General features: G+C 33.9%; 1 protein-coding gene and 2 long non-coding RNA genes across 3 annotated transcripts in view; 1 reads left to right on the forward strand and 2 right to left on the reverse strand.

Annotated features, from left to right (window-relative positions):
* On the reverse strand, nt 1-26,824 carry LOC143083420 (uncharacterized). Its single transcript, XR_012980698.1, has 3 exons — nt 26,754-26,824; nt 26,078-26,237; nt 1-678 (listed from the first exon to the last, which is right to left on the reverse strand). It is a non-coding gene; the product is annotated as an uncharacterized LOC143083420 (long non-coding RNA).
* LOC143083421 (uncharacterized) overlaps nt 2,002-27,269 on the forward strand; it is a 35,053-nt gene continuing 9,785 nt past the window's right edge. The window contains exon 1 of the long non-coding RNA XR_012980699.1: nt 2,002-2,075. This is a non-coding gene — a long non-coding RNA (uncharacterized LOC143083421). The remainder of the gene's footprint in view (nt 2,076-27,269) is intronic.
* Nucleotides 20,885-25,722, reverse strand: LOC143083419 (uncharacterized). Its single transcript, XM_076259667.1, has 2 exons — nt 24,188-25,722; nt 20,885-22,499 (listed from the first exon to the last, which is right to left on the reverse strand). The coding sequence occupies exon 1, from the start codon at nt 25,096-25,098 to the stop codon at nt 24,190-24,192; it is 909 nt and encodes a 302-aa protein (XP_076115782.1). The 5' UTR covers nt 25,099-25,722; the 3' UTR covers nt 20,885-22,499; nt 24,188-24,189.

The following is a 27,269-nucleotide window of genomic DNA, read 5'->3' on the forward strand; positions in this document are numbered from 1 at the left end:
CTGAAGTTATATGGTTCGCTACTGACCCCATACGGATCCATAGAGGGTTAGTAAAATCCATAGGGGGTGAGGCCAGAGGCCGAGTCCCCTGCTATGAGGTCCCCTGTGAATTTTATTCACCCTCTATGGATCCGTAGGGGGTCAGTAGTTAACCGTATAACGAATTTATCGGACGCTGGACTTTTTTCTGCGGCGTTTTGTTGAAAAATAAACAATGAAACACAACAACATTAATAGATGACGTCGCCATTAACGCGTCATGAACCCCATATGAAACTTACTAACCCCATACTAGACTGGTTCGCCTGTTTAGATCAATGTGCATATTACATATTTCATATATTAAATTCTTTTGATAAGAATATTATCTTTCTGTTTTCCGATCTAAAATTAACATTTTAAACAGAATGTTCTATCCCAGGTTAAATAACAACATATCTGTACTTTATTTATAGGCATTAGCTTTCACAGTTTAAAACATTTATTAGTATAAATTGCAATAATTTTCAATATCTCTAGGTTTTCTTGAATAAAAAAAACCAATTAATTTTGGCACTTGCGCTGAACTTTTAGAACTCATATATAATATATGATATCATAGCTGACAGGTATCTGGTTTTCCCAGGGATTTTCACTTCTACGAACGCCATTGATATCATCGCTGCTACGTTTGGATAACTAAAAAAAACCAAACAAACATGCAAGGGTGAGTTAAATCTATTTTCAATCTTTACAGTTTAATTTACAGGTATTTCATTTATTATAATTTCATCTTCTTTTGAAACAGAAAACCAAACTGAATAAACAGTGTAACCAGTGATGAATGATCATTGTCAAAATTGAGTTCAGTATTTTCAGGGGTTTACGTTTTGCAGGACACAATGTATTTTATTTCTCCACTATAAACGATTTGTTTTCTTCTGGAGAATTCAAATCTATGTACCAGTAAACGTACCACGCGACGTCTACAAATAAGTCGCCTTAAAGGCTTTCAAAATGAGCTCTTAATTACTGATTCAAATATGTTTCAAGCATTCATTTATTCTAACAGTAAGCATGGTATAACTTTTGTCAAACTGCCGTCTATATATAAATATTTAAAGACTTAGTTATCAATGTGGTATGAGTACCAATGAGACAACTCTCCATCCGAATTAACAATTTATAAAAGTAAACCATAATAGGTCAAAGGTACGGCCTTCAACACGGAGCCTTGGCTCACCGTGACCTAACAACAAGCTATAAATGGCCCCACAATTACTAGTGTGAAACCATTCAACCGGGAAAACCAACGGTCTAATTTAATTTGACTCAATATAAAAAAAAAAAGCAATTCAGCGGTGATTTATTAGTTAGCCGACCGTGCGAGGGCTGTACAGCCAGTGAAGGTCGTTAAAAACTTCCATTTGTTGTGATTCATCATGGCAAGACATTAATTTTCACTGACAGCTATAGGAGGGGTCCAGCTCAAATCATGCTCAAGTGATTCCGGCCCTATATCATATTATATACCCCACCCCCACCCCATTTGATCCGTCCGTGCAATTGGGTACTCCTCATTAGAGATTCATGGATCGTTTGGTAGTCTTTGGTCAGGTGGTCGGTTCAAATCCATTTTTCTATGGTTCACCAAGGACTAAGAATTGAACAGGTGGAACAACAGTGTAAATACTATAAGCAGTGGCAGATCCAGAACTTTTCCTAAAGGGGGGGCGCTGACTGACCTAAAAGGGGGGGGGCACTCCAGTCATGCTTCAATGATTCCCTATATAATCAACCAAATTTTTCCCAGGAAAGGGGGCCCGCCCCCCCCCCCCCCCCCCCACTGGATCCGCCTATGATAAGGACGCATCTAAATTACAAATTAAATAGAAACATTGTTTTGGAAGCACCGAACCGTGGGTCAACCGTCTCAGGAACACAGGCCTGACTTCAGGAAAGATCGGAGATCCGTCAACCTTGCTTCGGAAGTTGGTCGTCTTATTAGTCGACAGGAGAGTTATTTCCCTTTTAAAGTATTTTCTGAAGTTCTGGTGGTGGATATATTCCCTGAATTACCATTTTTGCAGTTATCGGTAAAGTTTACTTTAATTTTTTAATGAAGCGTTCATAATAATTGTTAAATAAAACCCAAATGAATATTATAAGTCCAAATTAGTCTCCCGTCTGTTGCATTATATCTTATATCAGATCATGGCGGGACAATCCGGGACTTTCTCCCGGTCCTACTTAAAAGCGCCCGGAAGCGCCCGGGAATAGAAAAAGCGCCCGTGGAAAGGAAAAAGCGCCCTGGGAAGGAAAATTAATATTTTTCCTTAAAAAGAATAAATAATCATTGCTTGTTTTGTCCTTATAATATAAATGCATGTGGATATGATGCCTGAAGTCTATTTTTGCAACTGCATGCCATCGTCATGGTGAACACTTTTTTATGCAGATGCTGATATACATTTATTATATCTTTTTTATGAATCTAAAACTGTTTCCATGGCTATGCTTATCAGGGTTTTAATGCTTATTTTTAAATTTAAACCAAAACCCTGCCTTTTACCCCCTTGTTTTAACTAACTTTATTTGCTGATGTATTATGTGTAACTCTTTTAATTTTGATTAAATTAATTTTTGTCTGTGAAATTTAAGAGTTCCAAATGGTGAAGTTGAAATCATGCCTTCGTAAATTTTACTGACGGACGCCATCACGAGTTGGTTGACCGTTATGGAATAACCGTTTCACAAATGATATCGCATATGTTCCTTACGTCGTAACTACAATCCCCTTCCCTTTCATGAATATGACCTACTGAATTAGATTATTTACCGGATTTGTAATCACATAAGCAACACGACGGGTGCCACATGTGGAGCAGGATCTGCTTACCCTTTTGGAGCACCTGAGATCACCCCTAGTTTTTCGGTGGGGTTTGTGTTGTTTATTCTTTAGTTTTCTATGTTGAGGGCCCTCATGGGGTTTTTGATTATGTGATTACTTGGCCGTTTTTTTAATGATTATTTGATTATTAAGCCAAATATTTCATGATTATTTGATTACCTAGGACTGTATTTTGAGTTTATGATTATTTGATTACTAAAGATAAGCAAATATTTAATGATTATGTGATTATATTGGCAAAAAAATGGTGATTATGTGATTACTAGGACTCCCCCATGAGGGGCCTCTATGTTGTGTCGTGTGTACCATTGTTTTTCTGTTTGTCTTTTTCATTTTTAGCCATGGCGTTGTCAGTTTGTTTTAGATTTATGAGTTTGACTGTCCCTTTGGTATCTTTCGTCCCTCTTTTAAGTAGTTTTTTTTTACATTTTTCATTTTGATATCATTTTTGATACATGCCTTTGATGTCTTACATTTTATTAATCTTCCGCATAAACTGTGATCCATTATAATCAGTCTATTCATAAATTATATTATTGTTAAAATTGAAACATTCATAGATATAGGAAGATGTGGTGTGAGTGCCAATGAGACAACTCCATACAAATAACAATTTAAAAAGTAAACCATTATAGGTTAAAGTACGGCCTTCAACACGGAGACTTAGCTCACACCGAACAACAAGCTATAAAGGGCCCCAAAATTACTAGTGTAAAATCATTATTACAAATATCTATTATCTGAATTTGAAAATTACTTGTCTAAAATTTAAAAAAAATAATGTGCATAACTTATTTCATCAACACAAAGTTGTCTCAGGCCAATAAAATATATTTTCCCCGGGCGCCTTTTCTTTTTTCTGGGAGCATTTTATTAGGACCCCTTTCTCCAAGTCCAAGCACAGCCACTGGGCTGTCTTCTTTACGGGACCTGACGAGGTTTGACTGTCAATGGCTGTCACTAGTCTGATTCATTGCTCAAAAGGGACTCGTTAGTGAATGATTACTAGCAATAAGTAGTTTCAAGGTAGACATTGTGTCCAGCGGATATAGGTGTTTATCCAGTTCACTCCGTATCACTACAGTCTACAGGTTTGTTCGCGGAAACAGTGGGAACAAAATTAAAATGTTTATAGCAATATAACACTTAACAAACTTGATTACAAAATAATTCAAACCAAACAAAAAAGGGTGTAAACATTTAGGGTGCAAACAGACTTTGGGTGCCAGTGGCTGATCCAGAAATTTTCATAAGTGGGGGCCCACTGGCTGCCTAAGAGGGGGACGGTTGCTTAACGCTTCAGTGAATCCCTATATAAGCAACCAAATTATTTTCTCACAAATCCATCTCTGGGTGCAAATGTGTAGCCTGTAATATATATAGGGTTGGGAAGTGAAAGGGTGCTATAATTTACAAACATGAATAGTCTAACGAACATGTTTTTTGCAAACTGACCTGGATTCACTTTTTTTCGAGTGTAGACCAGGTATTTCAAGGGAACTGCTGTCTCCTTTGTGATTTTGGGGCCTTCTTATACGGCGACATGTATGGCCGATTAAAATTAATTGATAGATTTTCATCCCCGTCTGCCCCTCTGAAATCATCCCGCCCCAATTTTTAGCTCACCTGGCCTAAAGGGCCAAGTGAGCTTTTCCCATCACTTTGCGTCCGGCGTCGTCCGTCGTCCGTCGTCGTTAACTTTTACAAAAATCTCCTCTGAAACTGCTGGGCCAAATTAAACCAAACTTGGCCACAATCATCATTGGGGTATCTAGTTTAAAAAATGTGTGGCGTGACCCCGCCAACCAACCAAGATGGCCGCCATGGCTAAAAATAGAACATAGGGGTAAAATGCAGTTTTTGGCTTATAACTCAAAAACCAAAGCATTTAGAGCAAATCTGACAGGGGTAAAATTGTTTATCAGGTCAAGATCTATCTGCCCTGAAATTTTCAGATAAATCAGACAACCCGTTGTTGGGTTGCTGCCCCAAAATTGGTCATTTTAAGGAAATTTCACCGTTTTTAACCGGATTTTTGTGACAAAAATGTCGGTTATTGATTTGGGGATGTACGGCGGGCGGGCGGGCGGGCGGCAATCAAATGTTGTCCGTGCATTAACTCATGAACCGTTCAACCAAAGCTTTTAAAATTTTAATATGTTATTACTGACAACTATACAAAGGTCAAGTTCAATAATGGCGATTTTTACTTTTACCGTTCATGAGTTATGGTTCTTGAAAGATTGAAAAATGGAGTTGTCCGTGCATTTACGCATGAACTGTTCTACCAAAGCTTCCCAAATTTTAATATGTTGTTACTAATGACAGAATGGAGGTCAAGTTCAATAATGACGAATTTGACTTTTACCGTTCAGGAGTTATGGTTCTTGAAAGATTGAAAAATGGAGTTTCCAGTCATGTCCGTGCATTTATGCATGAACTGTTCTACCAAAGCTTCCGAAATTTTAATATGCTGTTACTGATGACAAAATGGAGGTCAAGTTCAATAATGACGATTTTGACTTTTACCGTTCAGGAGTTATGGTTCTTGAAAGATTGAAAAATGGTGTTTCCCGTCGTGTCCGTGCATTTTCTCATGAACCATTCAACCAAAGCTTTTGAAATTTTAATATGTTGTTACTGATGACAAAATAGAGGTCAAGTTCAATAATGACGATTTTGACTTTTACCGTTCAGGAGTTATGGTTCTTGAAAGATCGTAAAATGGTGTTTCCATTCACGTTGTTGCATTTACTCATGAACCATTCAATCTAAGCTTTTCAAATTTTAATATGTTGATACTGATGACAAAATGGAGGTCAAATTTGATATTGACGATTTTCACTTTCACCATTCATCAGTAATGGTTCTTGTGATATTGCCAGGACACAAATAAATGTTAATAAATCCGGTTTGTTGGTTATTATCTTGAATATAATTATAGATAGAGATAAACTGTAAATAGCAATAATGTTCAGCAAAGTAAGATCTACAAAAAAGTCAACATGACCAAAATGGTCAGTTGACCCCCTTAAGGAGTTATTGCCCTTTATAGTCATTTTTTTGTCAATTTTTCGTGAAGTTTTGTTATCTTATACAAAAATCTTCTCCTCTGAAACTACTGAGACAAATTTAACCAAACTTGTCCACAATCATCGTTTAAAAAATGTGTGGCGTGACCCGGCCAACCAACCAAGATGGCCGCCACAGCTAAAAATAGAACATAGGGGTAAAATGCAGTTTTTGGCTTATGACTCAAAAACCAAAGCATTTAGAGCTAATCTGATTGGAATAAAATTGATTATCAGGTCAAGATCTATCTGCCCTGAAATTTTCAGATGAATCGGACAACCTTTTGTTGGGTTGCTGCCCCTGAATTGGTAACTTTAAGGAAATTTTGCTGTTTTTGGTTATTACATGTATCTTGAATATTATTATAGATAGAGATAAACTGTAAACAGCAATAATGTTGAGCAAAGTAAGATTTACAAATAAGTCAACATGATTGAAATGGTCAGTTAACCCCTTTAGGAGTTATTGCCCTTTATAGTCAATTTTTAACCATTTTTCGTAAATCTTAGTTATCTTTTACAAAAATCTTCTCCTCTGAAACAACTGGGCCAAGTTCATTATAAATAGAGATAATTGTAAGCAGTAAGAATGTTCAGCAAAAGTAAGATGTACAAACAAACACATCAACATCACAAAAACACAATTTTGTCATGAATCCATCTGCGTCCTTTGTTTAATATTCACATAGACCAAGGTGAGCGACACAGGCTCTTTAGAGCCTCTAGTTTTTATATTTGAAAATATATGATTTCCGGATTTTGTTCATTTCCATTACCAGTAACCATCAATAATTTCGTTTCATTCAAAACTTCCTGTTTCAACTAGATTATTGTATTTCTTCGAGTAATTTAAAATGATTCTACAGATCTATGATGACAACATCATCTACCGAAAATAGAGATTGATTACGGGAAGGGCATAACATATTCGGCTTACGATTAATATGCTGTTTCCAAGAATGCAAATTGCTGTATGACACAAATTTTTAGGATTAGAAAAACAGGGATTTTTTTATTGATACTGTACAATGTCAATGACTTAATTTGTGTCCGGAATTTTGGACTGAATTTCAGAATGATATCCAAAGCGCAAGAATCGTGGAACTCATTGGTACAAAAAGGACTGACTTAAAAAAATTGACTCAAGCATGAACTTATTAGATTTTTTTACTGTATATTGAGTTCAAAAAGTCGGCAAACAGACTATGCGGTATGGGCTTTGCTCATTGTTGAAGGCTGTAAGGTGACCTATAGTTATTAATGTCTGTGTCATTTTGGTCTCTTGTGGACAGTTGTCTCATTGGCAATCAAACCACATCTTCTGTTTAACTTTTATATACACCTACATGTAGATTTTTTTACCCACAGCTATTGTTTTCTGTTGACAAACAGCAAACACCCTCTGTCCCAATACCTTCAATTAGGGTTATTAAACACTTCTTTTTGTTAAGTTCATGTTTTACATTGTTGCTAGCCTATGTTTGCATCATGCATAAGAATCTTTTTTAAAGCACAAACCCTTTTATTTTCAACACTTGTTTGTGGTTTCATTTTATTATGTACTCATAATTCTTGTGCTGCATACCAATGCATATTTGCTTCATACAAGAAAGCAAAATTAATTTGGTGTAGTGGTGCAGCTGAAGAGAGCATTTCTACACATTTTCACATGGTTTTGTCGTTTAATGAAAATAGGTTTCTAAAGCGACAATAACATCATGTAGAACAATGGTTGCCAATGAATAAGAGATATTAAGAATTATGTGTGAGGCAGTCCCCCCCCCCCACCCCATTTAAAAAAAAAATTTGGATGAAAATCTACTAATTAAATTAAGTTGGCCTATATACATGTAGCTAACTATATGCAGTATGGGCTTTGCTCAATGTTGAAGGTCGTATGGTGACTTATAGTTGTTAATTACTGTTTTTATTTGGTCTCTATTGGAGATTTGTATCATTGGCAATTATACCACATCTTTTTTATATTTGTGATTATAAAAGTCTTATTATCATGACTTCATCTTTTTATAGGCTTGTAAATTTTTTTACGGGAAGTATAATTTAGTATTCAAATGTCCATCATGCGTCTATGGATCTGTCTGTATGGCGTCCACATGTCACACCGTAACTTGAAAACCACATATCCAACTTTCATGAAACATATATCATGTATATACATAGTTGTTTCTTATGAAAGTCAAACGATCAGTATACTTTTTGGTGAAAATAAGATTTAAACTTTTTGAGTTACAGGACTTTATAACTAAAACAAGGGTGTGTTTTTTCACATGTCATTCCATATTTCAATAATTGATTATTACTTAAAACAACACACATTTCTTTGTTATATTTTGTTTATTCACATATATATATATATATATATGTGAATAAACGATTAAATTAGGTATAATGAAAATCTATTACAATAGATTACTTCTTGCATTTAAACAATTTGTTACGAAAGAGGAAGATAATTTTAGTGCCGTATAAGGTGTATTATTAAGTATAAGATTTATTTTATTTTTATCGCACAATGTGGATATACTTTTTCCTGTAATTTTGAACATTTTTGATACAAAAGTCTCTCTAATACTGGAGTAACCTCTGATGATATTGTATTATTATCGGATAGCAAAGAGGGTTTGCAAAATTGTCTCAATACATTATAACAAGTAATTATTGTTCTTCTTGGAAATTACAAGTCAATACAGAGAAATCAAAAGTAATGGTTTTTAATTCAAACGGAAAGTCTTTTCTAAACGAATTTTATTATAATGGCAAATCCTTAGAGACAGTTAGTACAAATGTAGTACTTATTGTTACAAAATGGGTATTAATATTAGATATAATGGCAGTTTTAATGTCGCCATCACTTCGCTTATGAAAAAAGCTAGGAAAGCATATTTTAAAATAAAGAAAACAATAGGATTAGATAACCCTTGTAAACTTCTGGAAAAACTTTTTGATTCCTTAGTAGCCCCTATTCTCCTTTATTGTAGCGAAATCTGGGGGATTATTTCGACATTTAAAGACAGTGATGCCTATAGATGAAAAGTTGCATATAAAATTTATTTAAGAAATCTTGGGAGTACACTGTAAGGCCTGGAATGATGCATGTCGTTCCGAACTTGCAAGACTACCATTATTTAAAAATAAGATAATGTTATCTTGCATTAAATTCTGGGACCATTTAATCACTTCAGAAGGAAGTTTAGTTCACCAAATATATAATGCTACAAAAAAAAGCAACCCATGGGTTAAAAGGTTAAATATTTTTATTCAAAACTTAGGTTTATCTTATTTGTCAAATGATAACCTTACTATTAAACCCCTGTTTGGTTTTATAAAACAAAGACTAATTGACCAGGGTTTTCAGGAACAACATGCAAATAACCCAACTGTATAAATAATATAAAAAACTGATCATGTCATCATGTTTATTTTTTCATCACATTTTATCAAGTTGTATTGAACATTATTATCACACTTGACTTTTTATGCTAATGTATGTATGCAATGTACTAGTATATGTTTGTGTTTTGTTTGATTTTTCATTACGAGGGCCTCAGGGAAGATTAGTTATATAGCTAACTGTGTAACCCTCTTAAAATAAAGTATTGTTGTTGTTGTTGTTGTTATTATGTAAATTAAGAGTTAGTGCTCATAACCTTGCCATTGAAAGAGGAAGATATTTAAAAGTACCAAGAGATCAAAGAATTTGTGAAATCTGTAAAAGTGGCGAAATTGAAAATGAACAGCACATGCTTGTTATGAGCATTACTATAATTAAATTTAGTATTTGAATATTTTGTAAGGTCCTCATGGCTGTCAAACAGTTATAACTAGATGTCAACCTCATCTCATGGAAGAGTGAATAATGTAAAGTTTTTCGAGGTAAAAAAAAGTCACTATTGCAGATACTATAGGTAGCAGATCAACTAAATTTAGTGTATGGAAATAATGCAGGGTGTGCACATCCAACTGGCAGGAGTCGTCTAATCTTTACCTCATTTTCATACATTGTAGTTGTTCAGTGGGTAAATTAAAGTTTTGTAATTTGGTGTTTTTTTTGCATACCAAGGGCAAATACAAACTAGATGCTCTAAAGAGAAAAATTCATGGCAACAAATTATTGACCAATTTCTGTACTTCCCGTTTTATCAAAACTTTTAGAAAAGCATGTTTCAAAACATTTGTATGACTACCTAAATTAAAAAGATTAGATCTTTTACACCCAGCACAGTCTGGGTTTCGACAAGAACACTCTTGCCAAACTGCCCTTGTCAATATCATAGATAAATGGATACAGGATATGAATGATGGTGATATCAACTTAGCAGTTCTATTGGATTTTAATTAAGAAAGCTTTTGATGTAGTAGATCATGATATTCTCTGTAAAAAACTTGAAATTTATGGATTTGATAATACTGCTGTTTCTTTTTTTAAATCATATTTGAATGAAAGATCTCAACAAGTACAAATTGGTAATGCTCATTCTGAAAAACTTTATATCAAGTATGGTGTCCCCCAAGGCTCCATATTAGGCCCCCTTCTGTTTATATTGTACATAAAGGATCTTCCTATTTATATGAAAAATTGTTGCACTGATTTATATACCGATGATTCAACTTTACATCTTTCTGGTAATTGTTATCAAACTCTACAGTCAAAGGTACAAGAAGATTTACATGGTGTAGAGGAATGGTTCAATGATAACAATATGTTCATCAATAAGAATAAAACAAAATATATGATTATTAGAACGAAACAAAGAGCAATGCCACATTACATGAGAGTTGTTTAACTATTAACAATCAAGTGATACAATCTTCCACATGCGAAAGTCTTTTAGGCATTAAAATTGACCCTTCCCTCACATGGAAAAACCAAATTGATGTGATCTGCTCAAAAATATCATCTAGACTATATCTACTATTAAAGATTAAAAAAATTCTAAATCTAGACTGCAGAAAATTATTCTATAATGGTTATATCTTGCCACTAATTGATTATTGTTGTATAGTGTGGAGTAGTTGTAGCAGTGAGGGTTTAAAAAGGATATTAAAATTACAAAAGAGGGCTGCTAGATTAATACTAGAAACAGACCCATTCGCTCCTTCTGCACCCAAACACTTAAACTGGATGACAGTTTAACAGAGAATAAAATATCATAAGTTAGTGATGACATTTAAGTGCAGTAAATGTGATGCCCCATCATATCTTACTAACAAGTTTCATTATGTTTCAGACAGAAATCCATACCCCTTGAGAAATGCTGTTAAAAGAAACCTCATACTCCCTAAACCAAAAACAGAATTGTTCAAAAAATCTTTATGTATTCTGGACCATTCTTATGGAATAATTTACCAATACCGTTAACAAATATTACAAATGTTAATTCTTTCAAATACAAAATAACAGATTATTTATTGAAATCAACCTAGCTGTCTCAATAATATAAAAAACTGATCATGTCATCATGTTTATTTTTTTCATCACATTTATCAAGTTGTATTGAACATTATTATCATACTTGACTTTTTATACTAATGTATGCAATATATATGTTTGCATTTTGTTTGATTTCTCATGATGAGGGCCTCAGGGAAGATTAGTTATATAGCTAACTGTGTAACCCTCTTTAAATAAAGTATTGTTGTTGTTGTTGTTGTTGTTGTTGTAGCTCACCTTGGTCTATGTGAATATTAAACAAAGGACACAGATTGATTCATGACAAAATTGTGTTTTGGTGATAGTGATGTGTTTGTAGATCTTACTTTACAAAACATTCTTGCTGCTTACAATTATCTCTATTTATAATGAACTTGGCCCAGTAGTTTCAGTGGAAAATGTAGTGAAAATTTACAAATTTTATGAAAAATTGTTTAAAATTTACTATAAAGGGCAATAACTCCTTAGGGGGTCAATTGACCATTTTGGTTGTGTTGACTTATTTTTAGGTCTTACTTTGCTGTACATTATTGCTGTTTACAGTATATCCTACTCTATCTATAATAATATTCAAGATAATAAAAAAAAACAGTAAAATTTCCTTAAAATTACCAATTCATGGGCAGCAACCTAACAACTGGTTATCGGATTCATCTGAAAATTCCAGGCAGATAGATCTTGACCTGATAAACATCAATAGACCCTGACTGAGGGGGTGGTTTCATTTAATTAATACTTCTTGTCTATTTGCATAGTTAAGCAACCCAAATTTGTATGTGACACCACCAAAATTCAAAGTTGGTCTGTGTTTTGAGGTATTGAGCATTGTGTACAAGTTTCATAACATTTGGTCAGGCAATCTAATATTAGAGGAACCAATCTATAAGGATAAACAAAGGTACAGACACACTGACAATAGTACTTAATGCCCCCTCTACTTGGTGGGGAAAGAAAAGTCTGTATATCTGCCATTAATTTCTGCAAAAATTAGGAGAGCAGAACAAAGCTTAAACATATTAAATTTGTAACTCATCATGGTTAACTCACTTATATTACCAAAAATCAGCTGGGGGACAAGGGTAAAACTGTATGGCCCAACAACTTTGTTGCAGGCCATATGTTTTGCCACTTGTTAGATTTGCTCTTAATGCTTTAGTTTCAGACATATAAGCCAAAAGCTGCATTCTACCCCTTTGTTCTATTTTGAGCTATGTCAGCCATGTTGGTTGGCAGACAGGGTCATCAGACACATTTTTTTAACTAGATACCTATTGTAGGGTTAACGTTGTAATGGGGGTACCTTCATGACAAATAATGGTAAAAATTCTTGCCAAACGATGAAAACGGTAATTTTTTTGGAATATGATGATAAAATGTACATTTTCTTTTAGAAGAAAGAACTGATTTAGGCGAAGCACGTTATTTTTTTTCCAAAAATGACAATAACGATAATCATTTGAGACTTATGACGAATCATGATAAGTATATTTTGACAAATCATGTTAACTTTTTAACAAATTTAACGCTAACGGTTGCTGAAATGACTGTTTGATGCCTGATCCTCCTATTGATGATTGTGACCAAGTATCGTTCAGTAGTTTCAGAGAAGATTTTTGTAAAAGTTAACAAACAAACTTAAAATATTAGGTAGGTAAGGAAATTAGAACACACATATTTTTTGCTCACCTGGCCCAAAGTGAGCTTTTCTCATCACTTGGCGTCCGTCATCGTTAACTTTTACAAAAATCTTCTCCTCTAAAACTACTGGGCCAATTTTAACCAAACTTGGCCACAATCATCATTGGGGTATCTTGTTTAAAAAATGTGTCCGGTGACCCGGCGAACCAACCAAGATGGCTGCCATGGCTAAAAATAGAACATAGGGGTAAAATGCAGTTTTTAACCGGATTTTTGTGACAAAAATGTCGGTTATTGATTTGGGGATGTACGGCGGGCGGGCGGTCGGTCGGGCGGGCGGGCGGGCGGGCGGGCGTCACTCAAATGTTGTCCGTGCATTAACTCATGAACCGTTCAACCAAAGCTTTTAACATTTTAATATGTTGTTACTGACAACTAAATGAAGGTCAAGTTCAATAATGGCGATTTTGACTTTTACCGTTCAGGAGTTATGGTTCTTGAAAGATTGAAAAATGGAGTTTCCAGTCGTGTCTGTGCATTTACGCATGAACTGTTCTACCTAAGCTTCCCAAATTTTAATATGTTGTTACTGATGACAAAATGGAGGTCAAGTTCAATAATGACGATTTTGACTTTTACCGTTCAGGAGTTAAGGTTCTTGAAAGATTGAAAAATGGTGTTTCCAGTCGTGTCCATGCATTTACACATGAACTGTTTTACCAAAGCTTCCCAAATTTTAATATGTTGTTACTGATGACAAAATAGAGGTCAAGTTCAATAATGACGATTTTGACTTTTACCGTTCAGGAGTTATGGTTCTTGAAAAATTGAAAAATGGTGTTTCCAGTCGTGTCCGTGCATTTTCTCATGAATCATTCAACCAAAGCTTTTGAAATTTTTATATGTTGTTACTGATGGCAAATTAGAGGTCAAGTTCAATAATGATGATTTTGACTTTTACCGTTCAGGAGTTATGGTTCTTGAAAGATTGTGAAATGGCGTTTCCATTCACGTTGTTGCATTTACTCATGAACCATTCAATCTAAGCTTTTCAAATTTTAAGATGTTGATACGGATGACAAAATGGAGGTCAAATTTGATATTGACGATTTTCACTTTCACCATTCATCAATAATGGTTCTTGTGATATTGCCAGGACACAAATAAATATTAATAAATCCGGTTTGCTGTCGTTGTGACAGCCTCTTGTTGGCTAATAACTCAAAAACCAAAGCATTTAGAGCAAATCTGACATGGGGTAAAATTGTTTATCAGGTCAACATCTATCTGTCAAGAAATTTTCAGATGAATTGGACAACCCATTGTTAGGTTGCTGCCTCTGCATTGGTAATTTTAAGGAAAATTTGCTGTTTTGGGTTATTATCTTGAATATTATTATAGATAGAGATAAACTGTAAACAGCAATAATGTTCAGCAAAGTAAGATTTACAAATAAGTCAACATGACCAAAATGGTCAGTTGACCCCTTTAGGAGTAATTGCACTTTATAATCAATTTTTAACCATTTTTCGTAAATCTTAGTAATCTTTTAGAAAAATCTTCTCTGAAACTACTGTGCCAATTAAAGCAAACTTGGCCACAATCAACTACCTCTAACCTTTTTTATTTGGAAAATATGCCATTTTGTCAAATTGGGAAGTTTATAATAACCATGAATTCGACTGGGACTTCAATTTGCAGACCCCCTTTCAAGAGAAAAACCCTCATTTGAAATAAGACCCCTTTTTATTAGCTCACCTGGCCCGAAGGGCAAAGTGAGCTTTTCTCATCACTTGGCGTCCGTCATCCCTCGTCCGTCGTCATCGTCGTTAACATTTTACATTTTGAACTTCTTCTAGAGAACCACTGAATGGAATGAAACCAAACATGGCATGAATGTTCTTTATGAGGCGCTGACCAAGTGTTGTTACTTTGTAGCCGATCCATCATCCAAGATGGCCGCCAGCAGGGGACTTAGTTTAACATAGGACCCTATGAGATATGCATACAAATGACTTCTTTTAGAGAACTGTTGAATGAAATGAAACCAATCATGGCATGAATGTTCCTTATGAGGTGCTGACCAAGTATTGTTACTTTGTAGCCAATCCATCATTCAAGATGGCCGCCAGTGGGGGACTTAGTTTAACATCCAATTGTAGGACCCTGTGGGAAATGTATACAAATGACTTCTATTTTAGAACCAATGAATGGAATGAAACTAAACATGGGATGAATATTCCTTATGAGGTGCTGACCAAGTCTTGTTACTTTGTAGCTGATCCATTATCCAAGATGGCTGCAGTGGGGGACTTAGTTTAACATAGGACCCTAATGGGAAATGCATACAAATGACTTCTATAAGAGAACCAATGAATGGAATGAAACCAAACATGGCATGAATATTCCTTATGAGGTGCTGACCAAGTGTTGTTACTTTGTAGCCAATCCATCATTCAAGATGGCCGCCAGTGGGGGACTTAGTTTAACATCCATTTGTAGGACCCTGTGGGAAATGTATACAAATGACTTCTATTTTAGAACCAATGAATGGAATGAAACTAAACATGGGATGAATATTCCTTATGAGGTGCTGAGCAAGTCTTGTTACTTTGTAGCTGATCCATTATCCAAGATGGCTGCAGTTAACATAGGACCCTATGAGAAATGCATACAAATGACTTCTTTTAGAGAACTGTTGAATGAAATGAAACCAAGCATGGCATGAATGTTCCTTATGAGGTGCTGACCAAGCTTAAGTGTTGTTACTTTGTAGCTGATCCATCATCCAAGATGGCCGCCAGAGGTGGACTTAGTTTAACATAGGACCCTATGGGAAATGCATACAAATGACTTCTTTTAGAGAACCACTAAATGGAATGAAACCAAACATGGCATGAATGTTCCTTATGAAGTGCTGACCAAGTATTGTTACTTTGTAGCCAATCCATCATTCAAGATGGCCGCCAGTGGGGGACTTGGTTTAACATAGGACCCTGTGGGAAATGCATACAAATGACTTCTATTTTAGAACCAATGAATGGAATGAAACTAAACATGGGATGAATATTCCTTATGAGGTGCTGACCAAGTCTTGTTACTTTGTAGCTGATCCATTATCCAAGATGGCTGCAGTGGGGGACTTAGTTTAACATAGGACCCTAACAGGAAATGCATACAAATGACTTCTATAAGAGAACCAATGAATGGAATGAAACCAAACATGGCATGAATATTCCTTATGAGGCGCTGACCAAGTGTTGTTACTTTGTAGCTGATCCATCATCCAAGATTGCCGTTAGCGAGGGACTTAGTTTAACATAGGACCCTTTGGGAAATGCATACAAATGACTTCTTTTAGAGAACCACTGAATCGAATGAAACCAAACATGGCATGAATATTCCTTATGAGTTGCTGACCAAGTGTTGTTACTTTGTAGCTGATCTATCATCCAAGATGGCTGCCAGCAGGGGACTTAGTTTAACAAAGGACCCTATGGGAAGTACATACAAATGACTTCTTTTAGTGAACCATTGAATGGAATGAAACAAAACATAGCATGAATGTTCCCAATGCGTTGCTGACCAAGTGTTGTTACTTTGTCATCCATCAAACATCCAAGATGGCCACAAGTGGGGGGACTTAGTTTAACATAGGACCCTATGGGAAATACATTTAAATTTCTTTTAGAGAACCACTGAATGGAATGAAATCAAACATAGCAATAATGTTTCTTATGAGATGATGACCAAGTGTTGTTACTTTGTAGCCGATCAATCATCCAAGATGGCCGCCAGCAGGGGTTTAGTTTAACATAGAACCACTGAATGGAAAGAAATCAAACATAGCAATAATGTTTCTTATGAGATGCTGACCAAGTTTTGTAACTTTGTAGCCAAATTTTATCTTTTTTTTATATGATTTCAAAAACCCAAGTAGAGTCAGGTGAGCGATACGGGCTCTTGAGAGCCTCTAGTTAATAGTGATCATGGTGATAATACATAAATAGACCCTCAAATCTGCATACAAGTCATTTTAGGCATGAAAAATTTTTAAATGAGTTTTTCAGTTTGTATTCATGCACAATTACTACTGAGACTGCACTGTTTGAGAAAAAAGTTGTCTTTTTGGGAATAATTTTAAGCCATTTTTTTAAAAATTGGGATTCTACTCCAGGGGAAAAAGCCTTTATTCTCCTGTAATTTGAGCCAATAACATCACTGGTCACTGTCTATGGACTTTGAAACTTTTGCTAAGTATTTATCTTAGTTTATAGTTTTGATTAGGTTGGTTTATGGATAAGCATTGGCATATCTCATAACCATGACGACTATTTGACCACGCCCCCTCAGATTTGGTCATTTGACTTTGAAATTTTGCTTAGTTTACATGTATTAGTTTGTTTAGGACGTCTGTTTAAAGGGAACTATAATTATGATAAGTCAATTGTATTTGGTATACATTTGTATTAGCATAAGCACATATTATTACGATGGAGATTGTTTAGCCATGTACTTTCAGTCATGTTTCATTGACTTTGAATATTTTCAAAACTGTACAAGTGTTTATATTTTAATTTCAACATTTGCATTACCCTAATTACAAAAAAGTGAGGCATATTTCCGTGATAACAGTTTATTATATACTTTATATCATCGGTCAGGCAAACTAATACGAGAAACGCCAATCAATTTATTTTATTCAGCATTGCACAAAGTAAAAAAAGATAAAGGTACAGGGGTGGATCCAGCCATTTAAAAAGGGGGGGGGGGGGGTTCCAACTACATGTCCCTGTTATTCATATTTTACACATAAATGGACTAAATTTTTCTGCCACTTATAATGCATTGATCACTCTGGTTAGAATTTTTCAAATTTTAATAACTTTCTTAAACTTATTTGTAAAAAAATATTTCCTGTTTAAACATACATGTATATATTACTTATAAATGGACTCTGATATTTTTTCTTCCAGTTAACATTACATACAGTCTGCAGTTAAAGTTTTTAAAGCATTTATTAGATTCATAAACCTTTCTCATTCCTTGATTTTGACCAAACTTGGATAAAAGCTTCTTACAATCAAAAGAAAGTATCTGAAGGAAAATTTTTAAATAATTTTTTCCTCATTTTTGTTGAGCCACTTTTGATTGCATCAATATGGATGCATGCATGCATATATATGTATTTCCTTCATTGATTGAAATTTTATGAAAGGTTAAATATACATCAAGTACCTAAATGAAAAAACAAGATTTTTAACTTCCTATGTCAATTAAGATAAAAACTGGTATGTTTAAATGTAAATTCTGGATGCTATTTAGGTCAGAAAATTTGAAAGATTAACTGATTCACATATTTGTGGTTTAAATGAATGATGCTGAATCAGCAAATGTTATCATTTTGATATTAGGCACATATCCGATTTTAGGGAGATGAATTAAATATGTCATGTTTGTTTTTTTTTTAAATAAAATATGGTTTAAAAACCTATAGTCTACTAAAAAAGAACATTTATTTTTAAGTAATTTGACAGATCATTTTGAATTTATTTTATTTTCAGTCTACAAGCAGTCATTAATTGATTGAAGATTGAAGGTGGTGGGGGGAAAGGGGAGAGGGGGTTGTACCCCTAAATTATTTTGGTAGGGTTGAGCTTGAGCATGCAACTGAGACATCAAGTACCCCACCCTTTTCATATATTTTGTTTATCAATTAGATATTTAGATATTTTGTGGAAGAGTGAATTTTCTGCCTTCCATTTACACTGGATGCATTGATTGTATTATACAGTATGTACTAATTCTAAATATCTCTTGCAGATAATTTATTGACGTAGGTGATTCTTTGTAATCTACTTGTGATTAGGTCTTATTTTATTGGTCATTGGTCAGTCAGGGGTACTACTTGTAGAAGTTATTTTTAATTACTTGAAAAAGTAATATTATTTACTTATATAAGTAAATTTGTAGGATACTTATACAAGTGAATTTTATTTACTTGTATTATGTAAAACAAATATTGGCTGAGTTATGTCCCTTAGACAATCAGATTTTTTTTACTTGTAGAAGTAACAAAGTCATCCGATCTTCTTTTATTGAATTTATGATTATTGCTCTAATAGAATTTTAAATTATCTGCCCTTTGTAGATGTCTTTATAATTACTAATCATTTAAGTGTAATTCCATGGACAACGAAAATCCCAGTTGTCTGTTGTCTTCAGAACACTGCTCATTTACAAGCCCCCAAGGAGCAATTTTTGAAGGCCTCTTGCACAAATACTTAAGATCTTTGCACAATCAATTTCTTTGTTGAATTAATGAGACTCTAATAAAAAAGTTGAGCAAACCTGGGAAAAATCATTATAGGCATGAATTTACATCTCAAAACTTGATGACTTTTGTGGGCTTGTAAGAAAAATTTACTGTAAACATGATAAATACAAGTAAATTTTTGAGAAAATAAAGGGGAGATTATTCAAACATTATTTATTTACTTATATATATGCATATTTTTTTACATCTTCAAGTAAATAAAATAACTTGTACAAGTTGTACCCCTGACTGTTGGTGGTCTTGTGATAATTATACAGGGAATTTAATTGCTGGTCAATTTTGGTCTTTGTTCACAAAAGTTTAAATAGTTTAATTTTTAGCATCTTCTGGTACATTAGTATAAAAAGTTGCAACTTCCTGTTAAAGAATTAAGCTGACAAGGCCAAGAGAATTTCTTTTAATAATTGCTATCATGTTTCATGTGTACAAACCTTTGAATGTTAACTAGGTGCATATGTCAAAATGATTGGATTTATTGCATCTACAACTAACATCAGTGGGAATACATTAGAATATGATAAATATAGAGTTCAATTGGTTTGACAAATAGCTGCAGATGCATTCACAACTGTTACGTTTAACCACATATAAAATACTGACATCTGATTAGTTTCAGATACTTATGATATAATCAAGCAAGTGATTATATATATATGTCAACCTTATTATGTATTAAATCATCTTTTAGTATATATATTTCATATACATGTAGAACTTATATATTTTCCCAAAAAAATATTGCAACATGACAAAATATATTTAACTACATGTAATGAACCCAATGAGCAGCAGAATTGACATAGCTTTTATTTGTTTATTTGGTTAAACATTTATTTTGTTGAGAGCCATTTTGAGGGAATATCTTATTTCACAGTGAAAACGTGTTTTTTTTGTCTTAAAATTTGCTAAACAATATAACACCGAATTAATTTGTAAAAAAATATTACATATAAATATACATGTATACAATGTATATGTTCACATCTCAATGAAAAAAATCAACACAATTATTTGTACACTTTAATTTAAACTGTAATTGTACTGCTCCTCGGGGCGTCTTGATTGACAAATAAAAATTGTTGTTGTTGTTGTTGTTCATCAGGAGAAAAAAAACCAACTGGAGACAAAATAATGAACTAATTAAACAAACTTTAGCACAGGATTTGTTAAAATCAAACCATACAAATTTAAGGGCATGAACATGTACTAGAACATTGAGTGAAGGAGTGGATTCATGCTGAGGATGCATTGAGTGAAATCCTAACCTACATGTAATTCATTTCTTTTTCAAATGTAACATTTTATACAGATTTCAAGTGTTATTTTTATTGCAAAAGACTGTTCTGTTTAATAATGCCGTGGATTTTGTTACATATACTTGTAATTTATAACAAAGTATTTTTTGCAAGTACCATCATTCTCTCCCTAAATAATTCAGAATTTGTTGAATAGGTTGAACCCATCTATCCTATCACACTAGAGATAGAGGATAATTTCCAAATTAATCGAAACTTGTTGAAGATTGATTATAATTTTATTGAGCAATAGATGACTTAGGGCTTACACGAGAGAACGGAAGTTCGTAACTACCAAAGGTCATTCTTTAGAGAATGAATGATCTAAATTGTAGTGTAGGGAGGGAGCTGGCCCAACAGCTTGGGTGGGCGTGTAAGCCCTAAGTCATCTATTGCTCAATAAAATTATAATCAATCTTCAACAAGTTTCGATTAATTTGGAAATTTTATTGAACAATAGATGACTTAGAGGCTTCCACGAGACTTTAGAGTTCTACATTTTAGATCATTCACACCAGGATGTATGTGTAGGCAATTCTGGATACTAATAAAAATTCTAATTATGTACTATTCTATTATTCCAACTATATATATGTACATGAATATACATTTATAACAAAAACATACATTGTAATAAATGTTATTATTTGTTTTCCAATAAGCTATCACTTAATGTTTGTGTTTGAATAGGTTTAAAATAAAATTTGTAAAAAGTTTGTGCTGAGCTCCAACCGGCTGTTTTCAGTATATTATTTAATGGAATCCCATGTGCTGCAGCGCTAGACGATGAAGCTGATCGACAGCTATGTGTCCCATACACTTTTATATCAATTCCTGCTTTTCCTAATAAATGTTTTATCCAACGTGATATTGTACTTTTTGTTACAGTTTTAAAAGGTTTAACACATGAAATGAAAAGGGATTTTTCCTGTCCCCTGAGTTTTGAAGTTCTTTTCAAATATTCTTCCATTGCTACAATAACACATAGTTTATTATCATCATGTCTATTAAATTCCAATGGTCCAATGTGCTTCCCTGGTTTGGATTGTTTAACTAAGTCTACTATGTACACTTTCATGTTGTCATTAGAAATAGTAATATTATTCAGTTTTATCAAATGAACAGTTTGACAGCGTTGCGCACTAAGCAGCATAAGCAATAATGCTAGCTTTTGTGATAGTTGTAATAATGTTAATTCCTCATTTGCAGGTAATGTTTTCAAATAATCTAAAACTATATTTACATCCCATGTTTCTGTATATTTGGGAAGAGACGGTCTAGCATTGAAAATTCCCCTCATATATCGAGTTACTAGTTTATGTTTCCCAATGTCTATCCCACTTGTCACAGAACAAATTGAAGATATTGCTGATTTAGCAGTGTTGATTGCACTGTAACTTAATCCACTATCATAAAGTGATGATAAGAAGGACAGCACAGTGTTTATAGATGGATCAAGTGGATCAGTTTGTCTTTTATTTGAAAAACACATCCATCTTTTGAAATAAGTCCCATATTGTTTTCCTGTGGATTGCCTCCAAGATTGTAAAATGATGTCGGCAGTGAGTGTTGAAAGTCCTTTATTTTCCAAGCTTTCCCGGACAAGATAAAAGCTCCCAGAAGGAGGTTTGAAATTGGATGAATTCGTTTCAGATCCTGTGGTAGAAAGAGACTGTTTTTCGGCAGGATGTATGATTGTTGACTGATCTGATGTAATAATTGCGGAAACCATATTTGTGTTGGCCAAAGTGGTGCTATCAATACTACTTTGTCTAACTTGTCCTTGATGATTTTCTGAAGCACCTGTCCTATGACACTGAAAGGAGGAAAGATATAATAAAAATTATTATTAGTCCACTTTATAGTAAATGCATCAATTGCTATTGCATGTGGGTCTGGCTTATATGAAACATACTGAGTTGTCCTATTATTAAGCCTACTAGCGAATAAATCTATATGCATTGTCCCTACAGTACTCTGTAATTTTTCAAATAATTCTGTTTTTAATGTCCATTCCATGTCGTCATTTAATTTTCTAGATAGTTTATCGGCTTCTATATTTAGCTTTCCAGCTATATGTGCCACACTAATCCATAATTTTCGTTCTAAACACCAGAACCATATTTCTTTTGCTAGAATATGTAAATTTGTAATTTTTCCTCCAAAATTTTCAATATAAGAAATAGCTACTGTATTATCTAAGTTCATTCGAATATGCTTTTGTGAAATATTCCCAGCCAATGATTGTAAAGTTAAGAAAGCTGCCTTTAATTCTAAAACATTAATATGCATTTCTCTTTCTTCTGCTGACCAAAAACCTTCTGTTTTCTTCCCAGTGGTTTTATTAATTCCACCCCAGCCAGTTTTACTTGAATCACTGAACATTATAATATCAGGATCATTTTGAATTATTGGTTTGTAACTAGAAGGAAGATTTTTTATCCACCAATTAAATATTGTTTTCACATGAATTGGTAAACAAATACTTCTATCATAATTCCCATAAAACTTTTTTAACACTTTCTCTTTATATATTTCTAAATCTTTGTAATACAATTGAGCATATAGTACACCTGGTTCACTGGCAACCATTTTTCCTATAATTGTAGCAAAACTTCGAATAGTTATTTCCTTCGAATGCAATGCATTAACACATAAATCTTGTAAATTTAAAATCCTTTCTTGTGTCAATCTAACTGTCATATTTTCAGAATTAATTATAAATCCTAAAAAAGTTATTTCTTTAGTTGGTGTAAAGACAGATTTCTTTGGGTGTACTGTAAAGCCTAAACTATCAACTAATTCCACAGTATGTTTTACATTGTTCTGACAGTCTTCATAAGAGCGTGCTATAAGTAAGCTATCGTCTATATAAGGAACATTTATATGACCCATTTTTCTCAAAAAAGAGTATACTGGTTTAAGTAATTTTGTAAAAATTCTTGGACTGGTTGATAATCCTTGTGGTAATACACAAAATTGATAAGCGATATCATTCCACATAAATTTTAAATATTTGCAGTCCTGTTCATGAACTGGTACACTAAAATAACTGTCTTTTAAATCAATCGATGCAAAATGATCATTTTGTTGTATGTTTGTTAAAGCTCGTACCAATGTTTCCATTTTGAAATGAATTTTTGACACACTTTCATTGAAGTTTTTCAAGTTCAAAATCATTCGAATTGTATTGTCTTTCTTAGGGCGAATAAATATATTTGAAAAATATTCCTCTTTTTCTGTTTTCATTACCACCCTAATAATCCCTTTTTTCAAGAATTTATTAACTTCCATTGTAATCAAATTGTTTTCTTGTTCATTAAAAACTATTGGAGATGGTCTAAAATTTTGTTTTGGGATTTCATCTAGTTCAATCTTGTATCCCTTCACTGCATTTAATATAAAAGCATCACTTGTTAACTTTTCCCAATTTTGTACAAAAAGTTTTAATTTCCCTCCTGTAAAATTGTCTACTGTGTTTATCACTGTTATATTTTCACTTACACTTAACGTTTGTCTTTGTTGTGAAATCCGGCCTTCATCTTCTTGTTCTTGTTGCCCTTCTGTCCATGTACTTGTCCAGAAGTTTTTGCATGCTTTGGCTGAAAATAGGGTGGTTTTTGCCATGGAGGTCCTGGACGTTTCTCCACTCTGCGTTCCTCTAAAAAAGAGTCATTAAAGCTGAGTTTATTTGTCCTCCTGTCTTCTTTTTCAAGGTCTTCCAATTTTGTATCTAAATTGTCCCCGAAAAGGTACTCTGTAACTGGTGTGTCCACCTCTGTTACCCTTCTATATTTACTAGAAATTCCTGGCGTTATTAGCTGTTTGCGTTTTCTATTTGATGTATATATACCATGGGTTAACATTTTAAACATGTCTTTTGTTGTGTTTTTAACCTCATTCATGTCCCCTCCAGATTTCATAACATTTAAAGACTTAACTACCATTAGAAGAGTAGTTGTCATGCATTTTTGCACATTTTGTAGTGCCAAATCTGGATCCCTTTGTTTCTTACTCTTGAACCCTCTCCAAATTTCTTTGTTAACTTTGGGGACCTGAAGGCGTTTACAGTTTTCTGGAACTAAATACTGTTCCTCTAACTTTGTTAGTGTTTCTGTTTTCATTGGCTTATTTATAGCCTGATCTACCAATTTAGCCATCTGATTATCTATACTGTCACCAAATTTCTTAGGCTCTTCGTACATTTTCTCTAGTTCATCTAGAAAAGCTTTATTCTCCGCATCGTCATTTGCGTCAACAATATCATCGATGTTTAACTCATCATCGTCATCGTCGGAAATGTCTTCCAGACCATTATCTGACAGATCACTTTGATTGTTATTATTTATGAGGTTAACCTCGTTGTCAGCTTTTGTCCTTTTGCGTATTATTGTTTGTTTTCGTTTTCTGGACATTTTTGTTGGTAACCGCGTCTTGCACGGTAAGCATATTGGCAGCCAAATTGGCAATAATCTCTGTATGGGATTCTATCTGCCGTTTGTTTACATCGGCCATGTTAGATATTTTGTCCCACAATGCTTGCATTGTAAGGTCATTTCCGGTTGACCCCTCTCCAATATTGTCAATATCACTTGGTCCTGTTTCATCAACATCTCGTTGCACAGGCCTTGGAGTTTCGCTGGCTTTCCCAGTTTTAACTCGATAAATCTCACGAGTTCTTCTCTTTATTGCATTTATCATTTCCTCATCTCGAGGAGAATTGTCCATCTCGGACGTGTGGCCTCGTTCGGCCGTCGCCATTATAGCGTAACTGTTTTCATAAATAAATCCAATTAATATTCTTTCGTTTAGAAATACATCCACGCGTAAAATTCACTTAAAAAGAAACACTGTTAGTTCCTGCACTAAATATATTATTTTCCTACACATACGAAACTGTTTATTTGGTAATTATTTGTAAAAAAACTTGGAGATTTGTTTATAAGAATTGACCAGTGGCGTCACGTGACCGTAATGACCTTTGGTAGTTACGAACTTCCGTTCTCTCGTGGAAGCCTCTAAGTCATCTATTGTTCAATAAAATAGTACTATAATGCAACAGGCACACTCAAGTAGACTGCCTCTTATCTAATGACTTACATCTGCTGAAAGTTGGTGTAAAACAAAACTACAAATATGAAAACAGAAATGATTTCAGTTTTCCAATTGAGAAAATAATAGGCCATTTCTGTTACATAATTGTATGTGTCTGTCCCAGTCAGGAGCCTGTAATTCAGTTATTGTTTGTTAATGTGTTACATATTTGTTTTTTGTTCATTTTTATCAGAAAAGATGAGATGAGGCTTATGTAATAACCAAAATCATTATTTGACTCTATTAAGGGCTGATTAATTACATTACGTAAGTATATATACTTTGATTTGTTCTACATACCTGTACATTGTACAGCTGAATATTTGTGTAATGAATCAAATTCAGGAAATTTGTGTCTCCTCTTGCAGAGTGCAGGACATATGCCGAAGTGAGTGCAGTTGGCAACATTATGAGCTTTTTGCATAAAGTTTTGTTTTTCTGGACAACCTGGATACTTCAGCTAGTATAAAATAATTGAAAACAATACTTTAATAATTCTATGCGTTTAAAGCTCGCTTGTCTGGATTTAGTTTTATCATCAGGAACACTCAAAGCCAAATTGAAAATCTGAAGATGTATAAGTACCGAAACTAATGAAACTGTATGTTGCATACAGATTTTTTTGGTCTGTATTTGTTAAGTCTATATATATAAACCCTTATAAACAGACTTGACCAGAATCCTGCATCATTGGTGTTTCTAGTTGAAATTGTACATGTGTTCATAATAAATGTGACGTACGACCTAGCCTTCCTACTAAAATGGCCAGCAACATGGCTAAAATAGAACACAAGCCTAGGGTCAAAATACATTTTTTTTTAACCCAAGTCAAGTGAGCTTTTTTCATCACATGCAGACCCTTGTCTGTTGTCCATTAACTTTATATATTATGAACTTCTTCTAGAGAGCCACTAAATGGAGCGAAATAAAACATTGCATGAATATTCTTCATGCAGTGTTGTAAAAGTTTTGTTACTTTGTAGCTGATTCATTATGATCCCAGACGGCTGCCAAGGAGGGTGAAAAAAGGGGGTGTTGCTAAACGGCGGAAACGGAAAACGAAACGGAAACGGAAAACGGAAACAGAAAGAATTAACATCTTTTATTTAGGGTTATTTTATCTACATATACGTGAATAGGCATGTTTTATGTAGTATAACACATGTTTACAAGAAAGAAAAAAAGAGGAATAAATTGAAAATAAAAGATTTAAAAGCATAACATATTGAACTAATTAGCAGGAGATGATGAGACTATGTTTTTGTTTTTAAATATTAGATAAGGTCATGTGAACGTTGTTCATGCTATTCATTATAGTCTGTTAGACTTTTCTTATTTTAAACACATGTTGGATAAATGTCAATAAGATAGTAACCCAGCAACACAAAACCAAATCTACATACGGCCTAAAAAGATGGTCCTTCAACTCGATCCTAAGATAGGTTGGGGAAATGCTTTTCATTGTTTTTTCTGCGATTCTTCTTCAATTGCT

Source organism: Mytilus galloprovincialis, chromosome 7 (assembly GCF_965363235.1).
Source record: "Mytilus galloprovincialis chromosome 7, xbMytGall1.hap1.1, whole genome shotgun sequence".
NCBI lineage: Eukaryota > Metazoa > Mollusca > Bivalvia > Mytilida > Mytilidae > Mytilus > Mytilus galloprovincialis.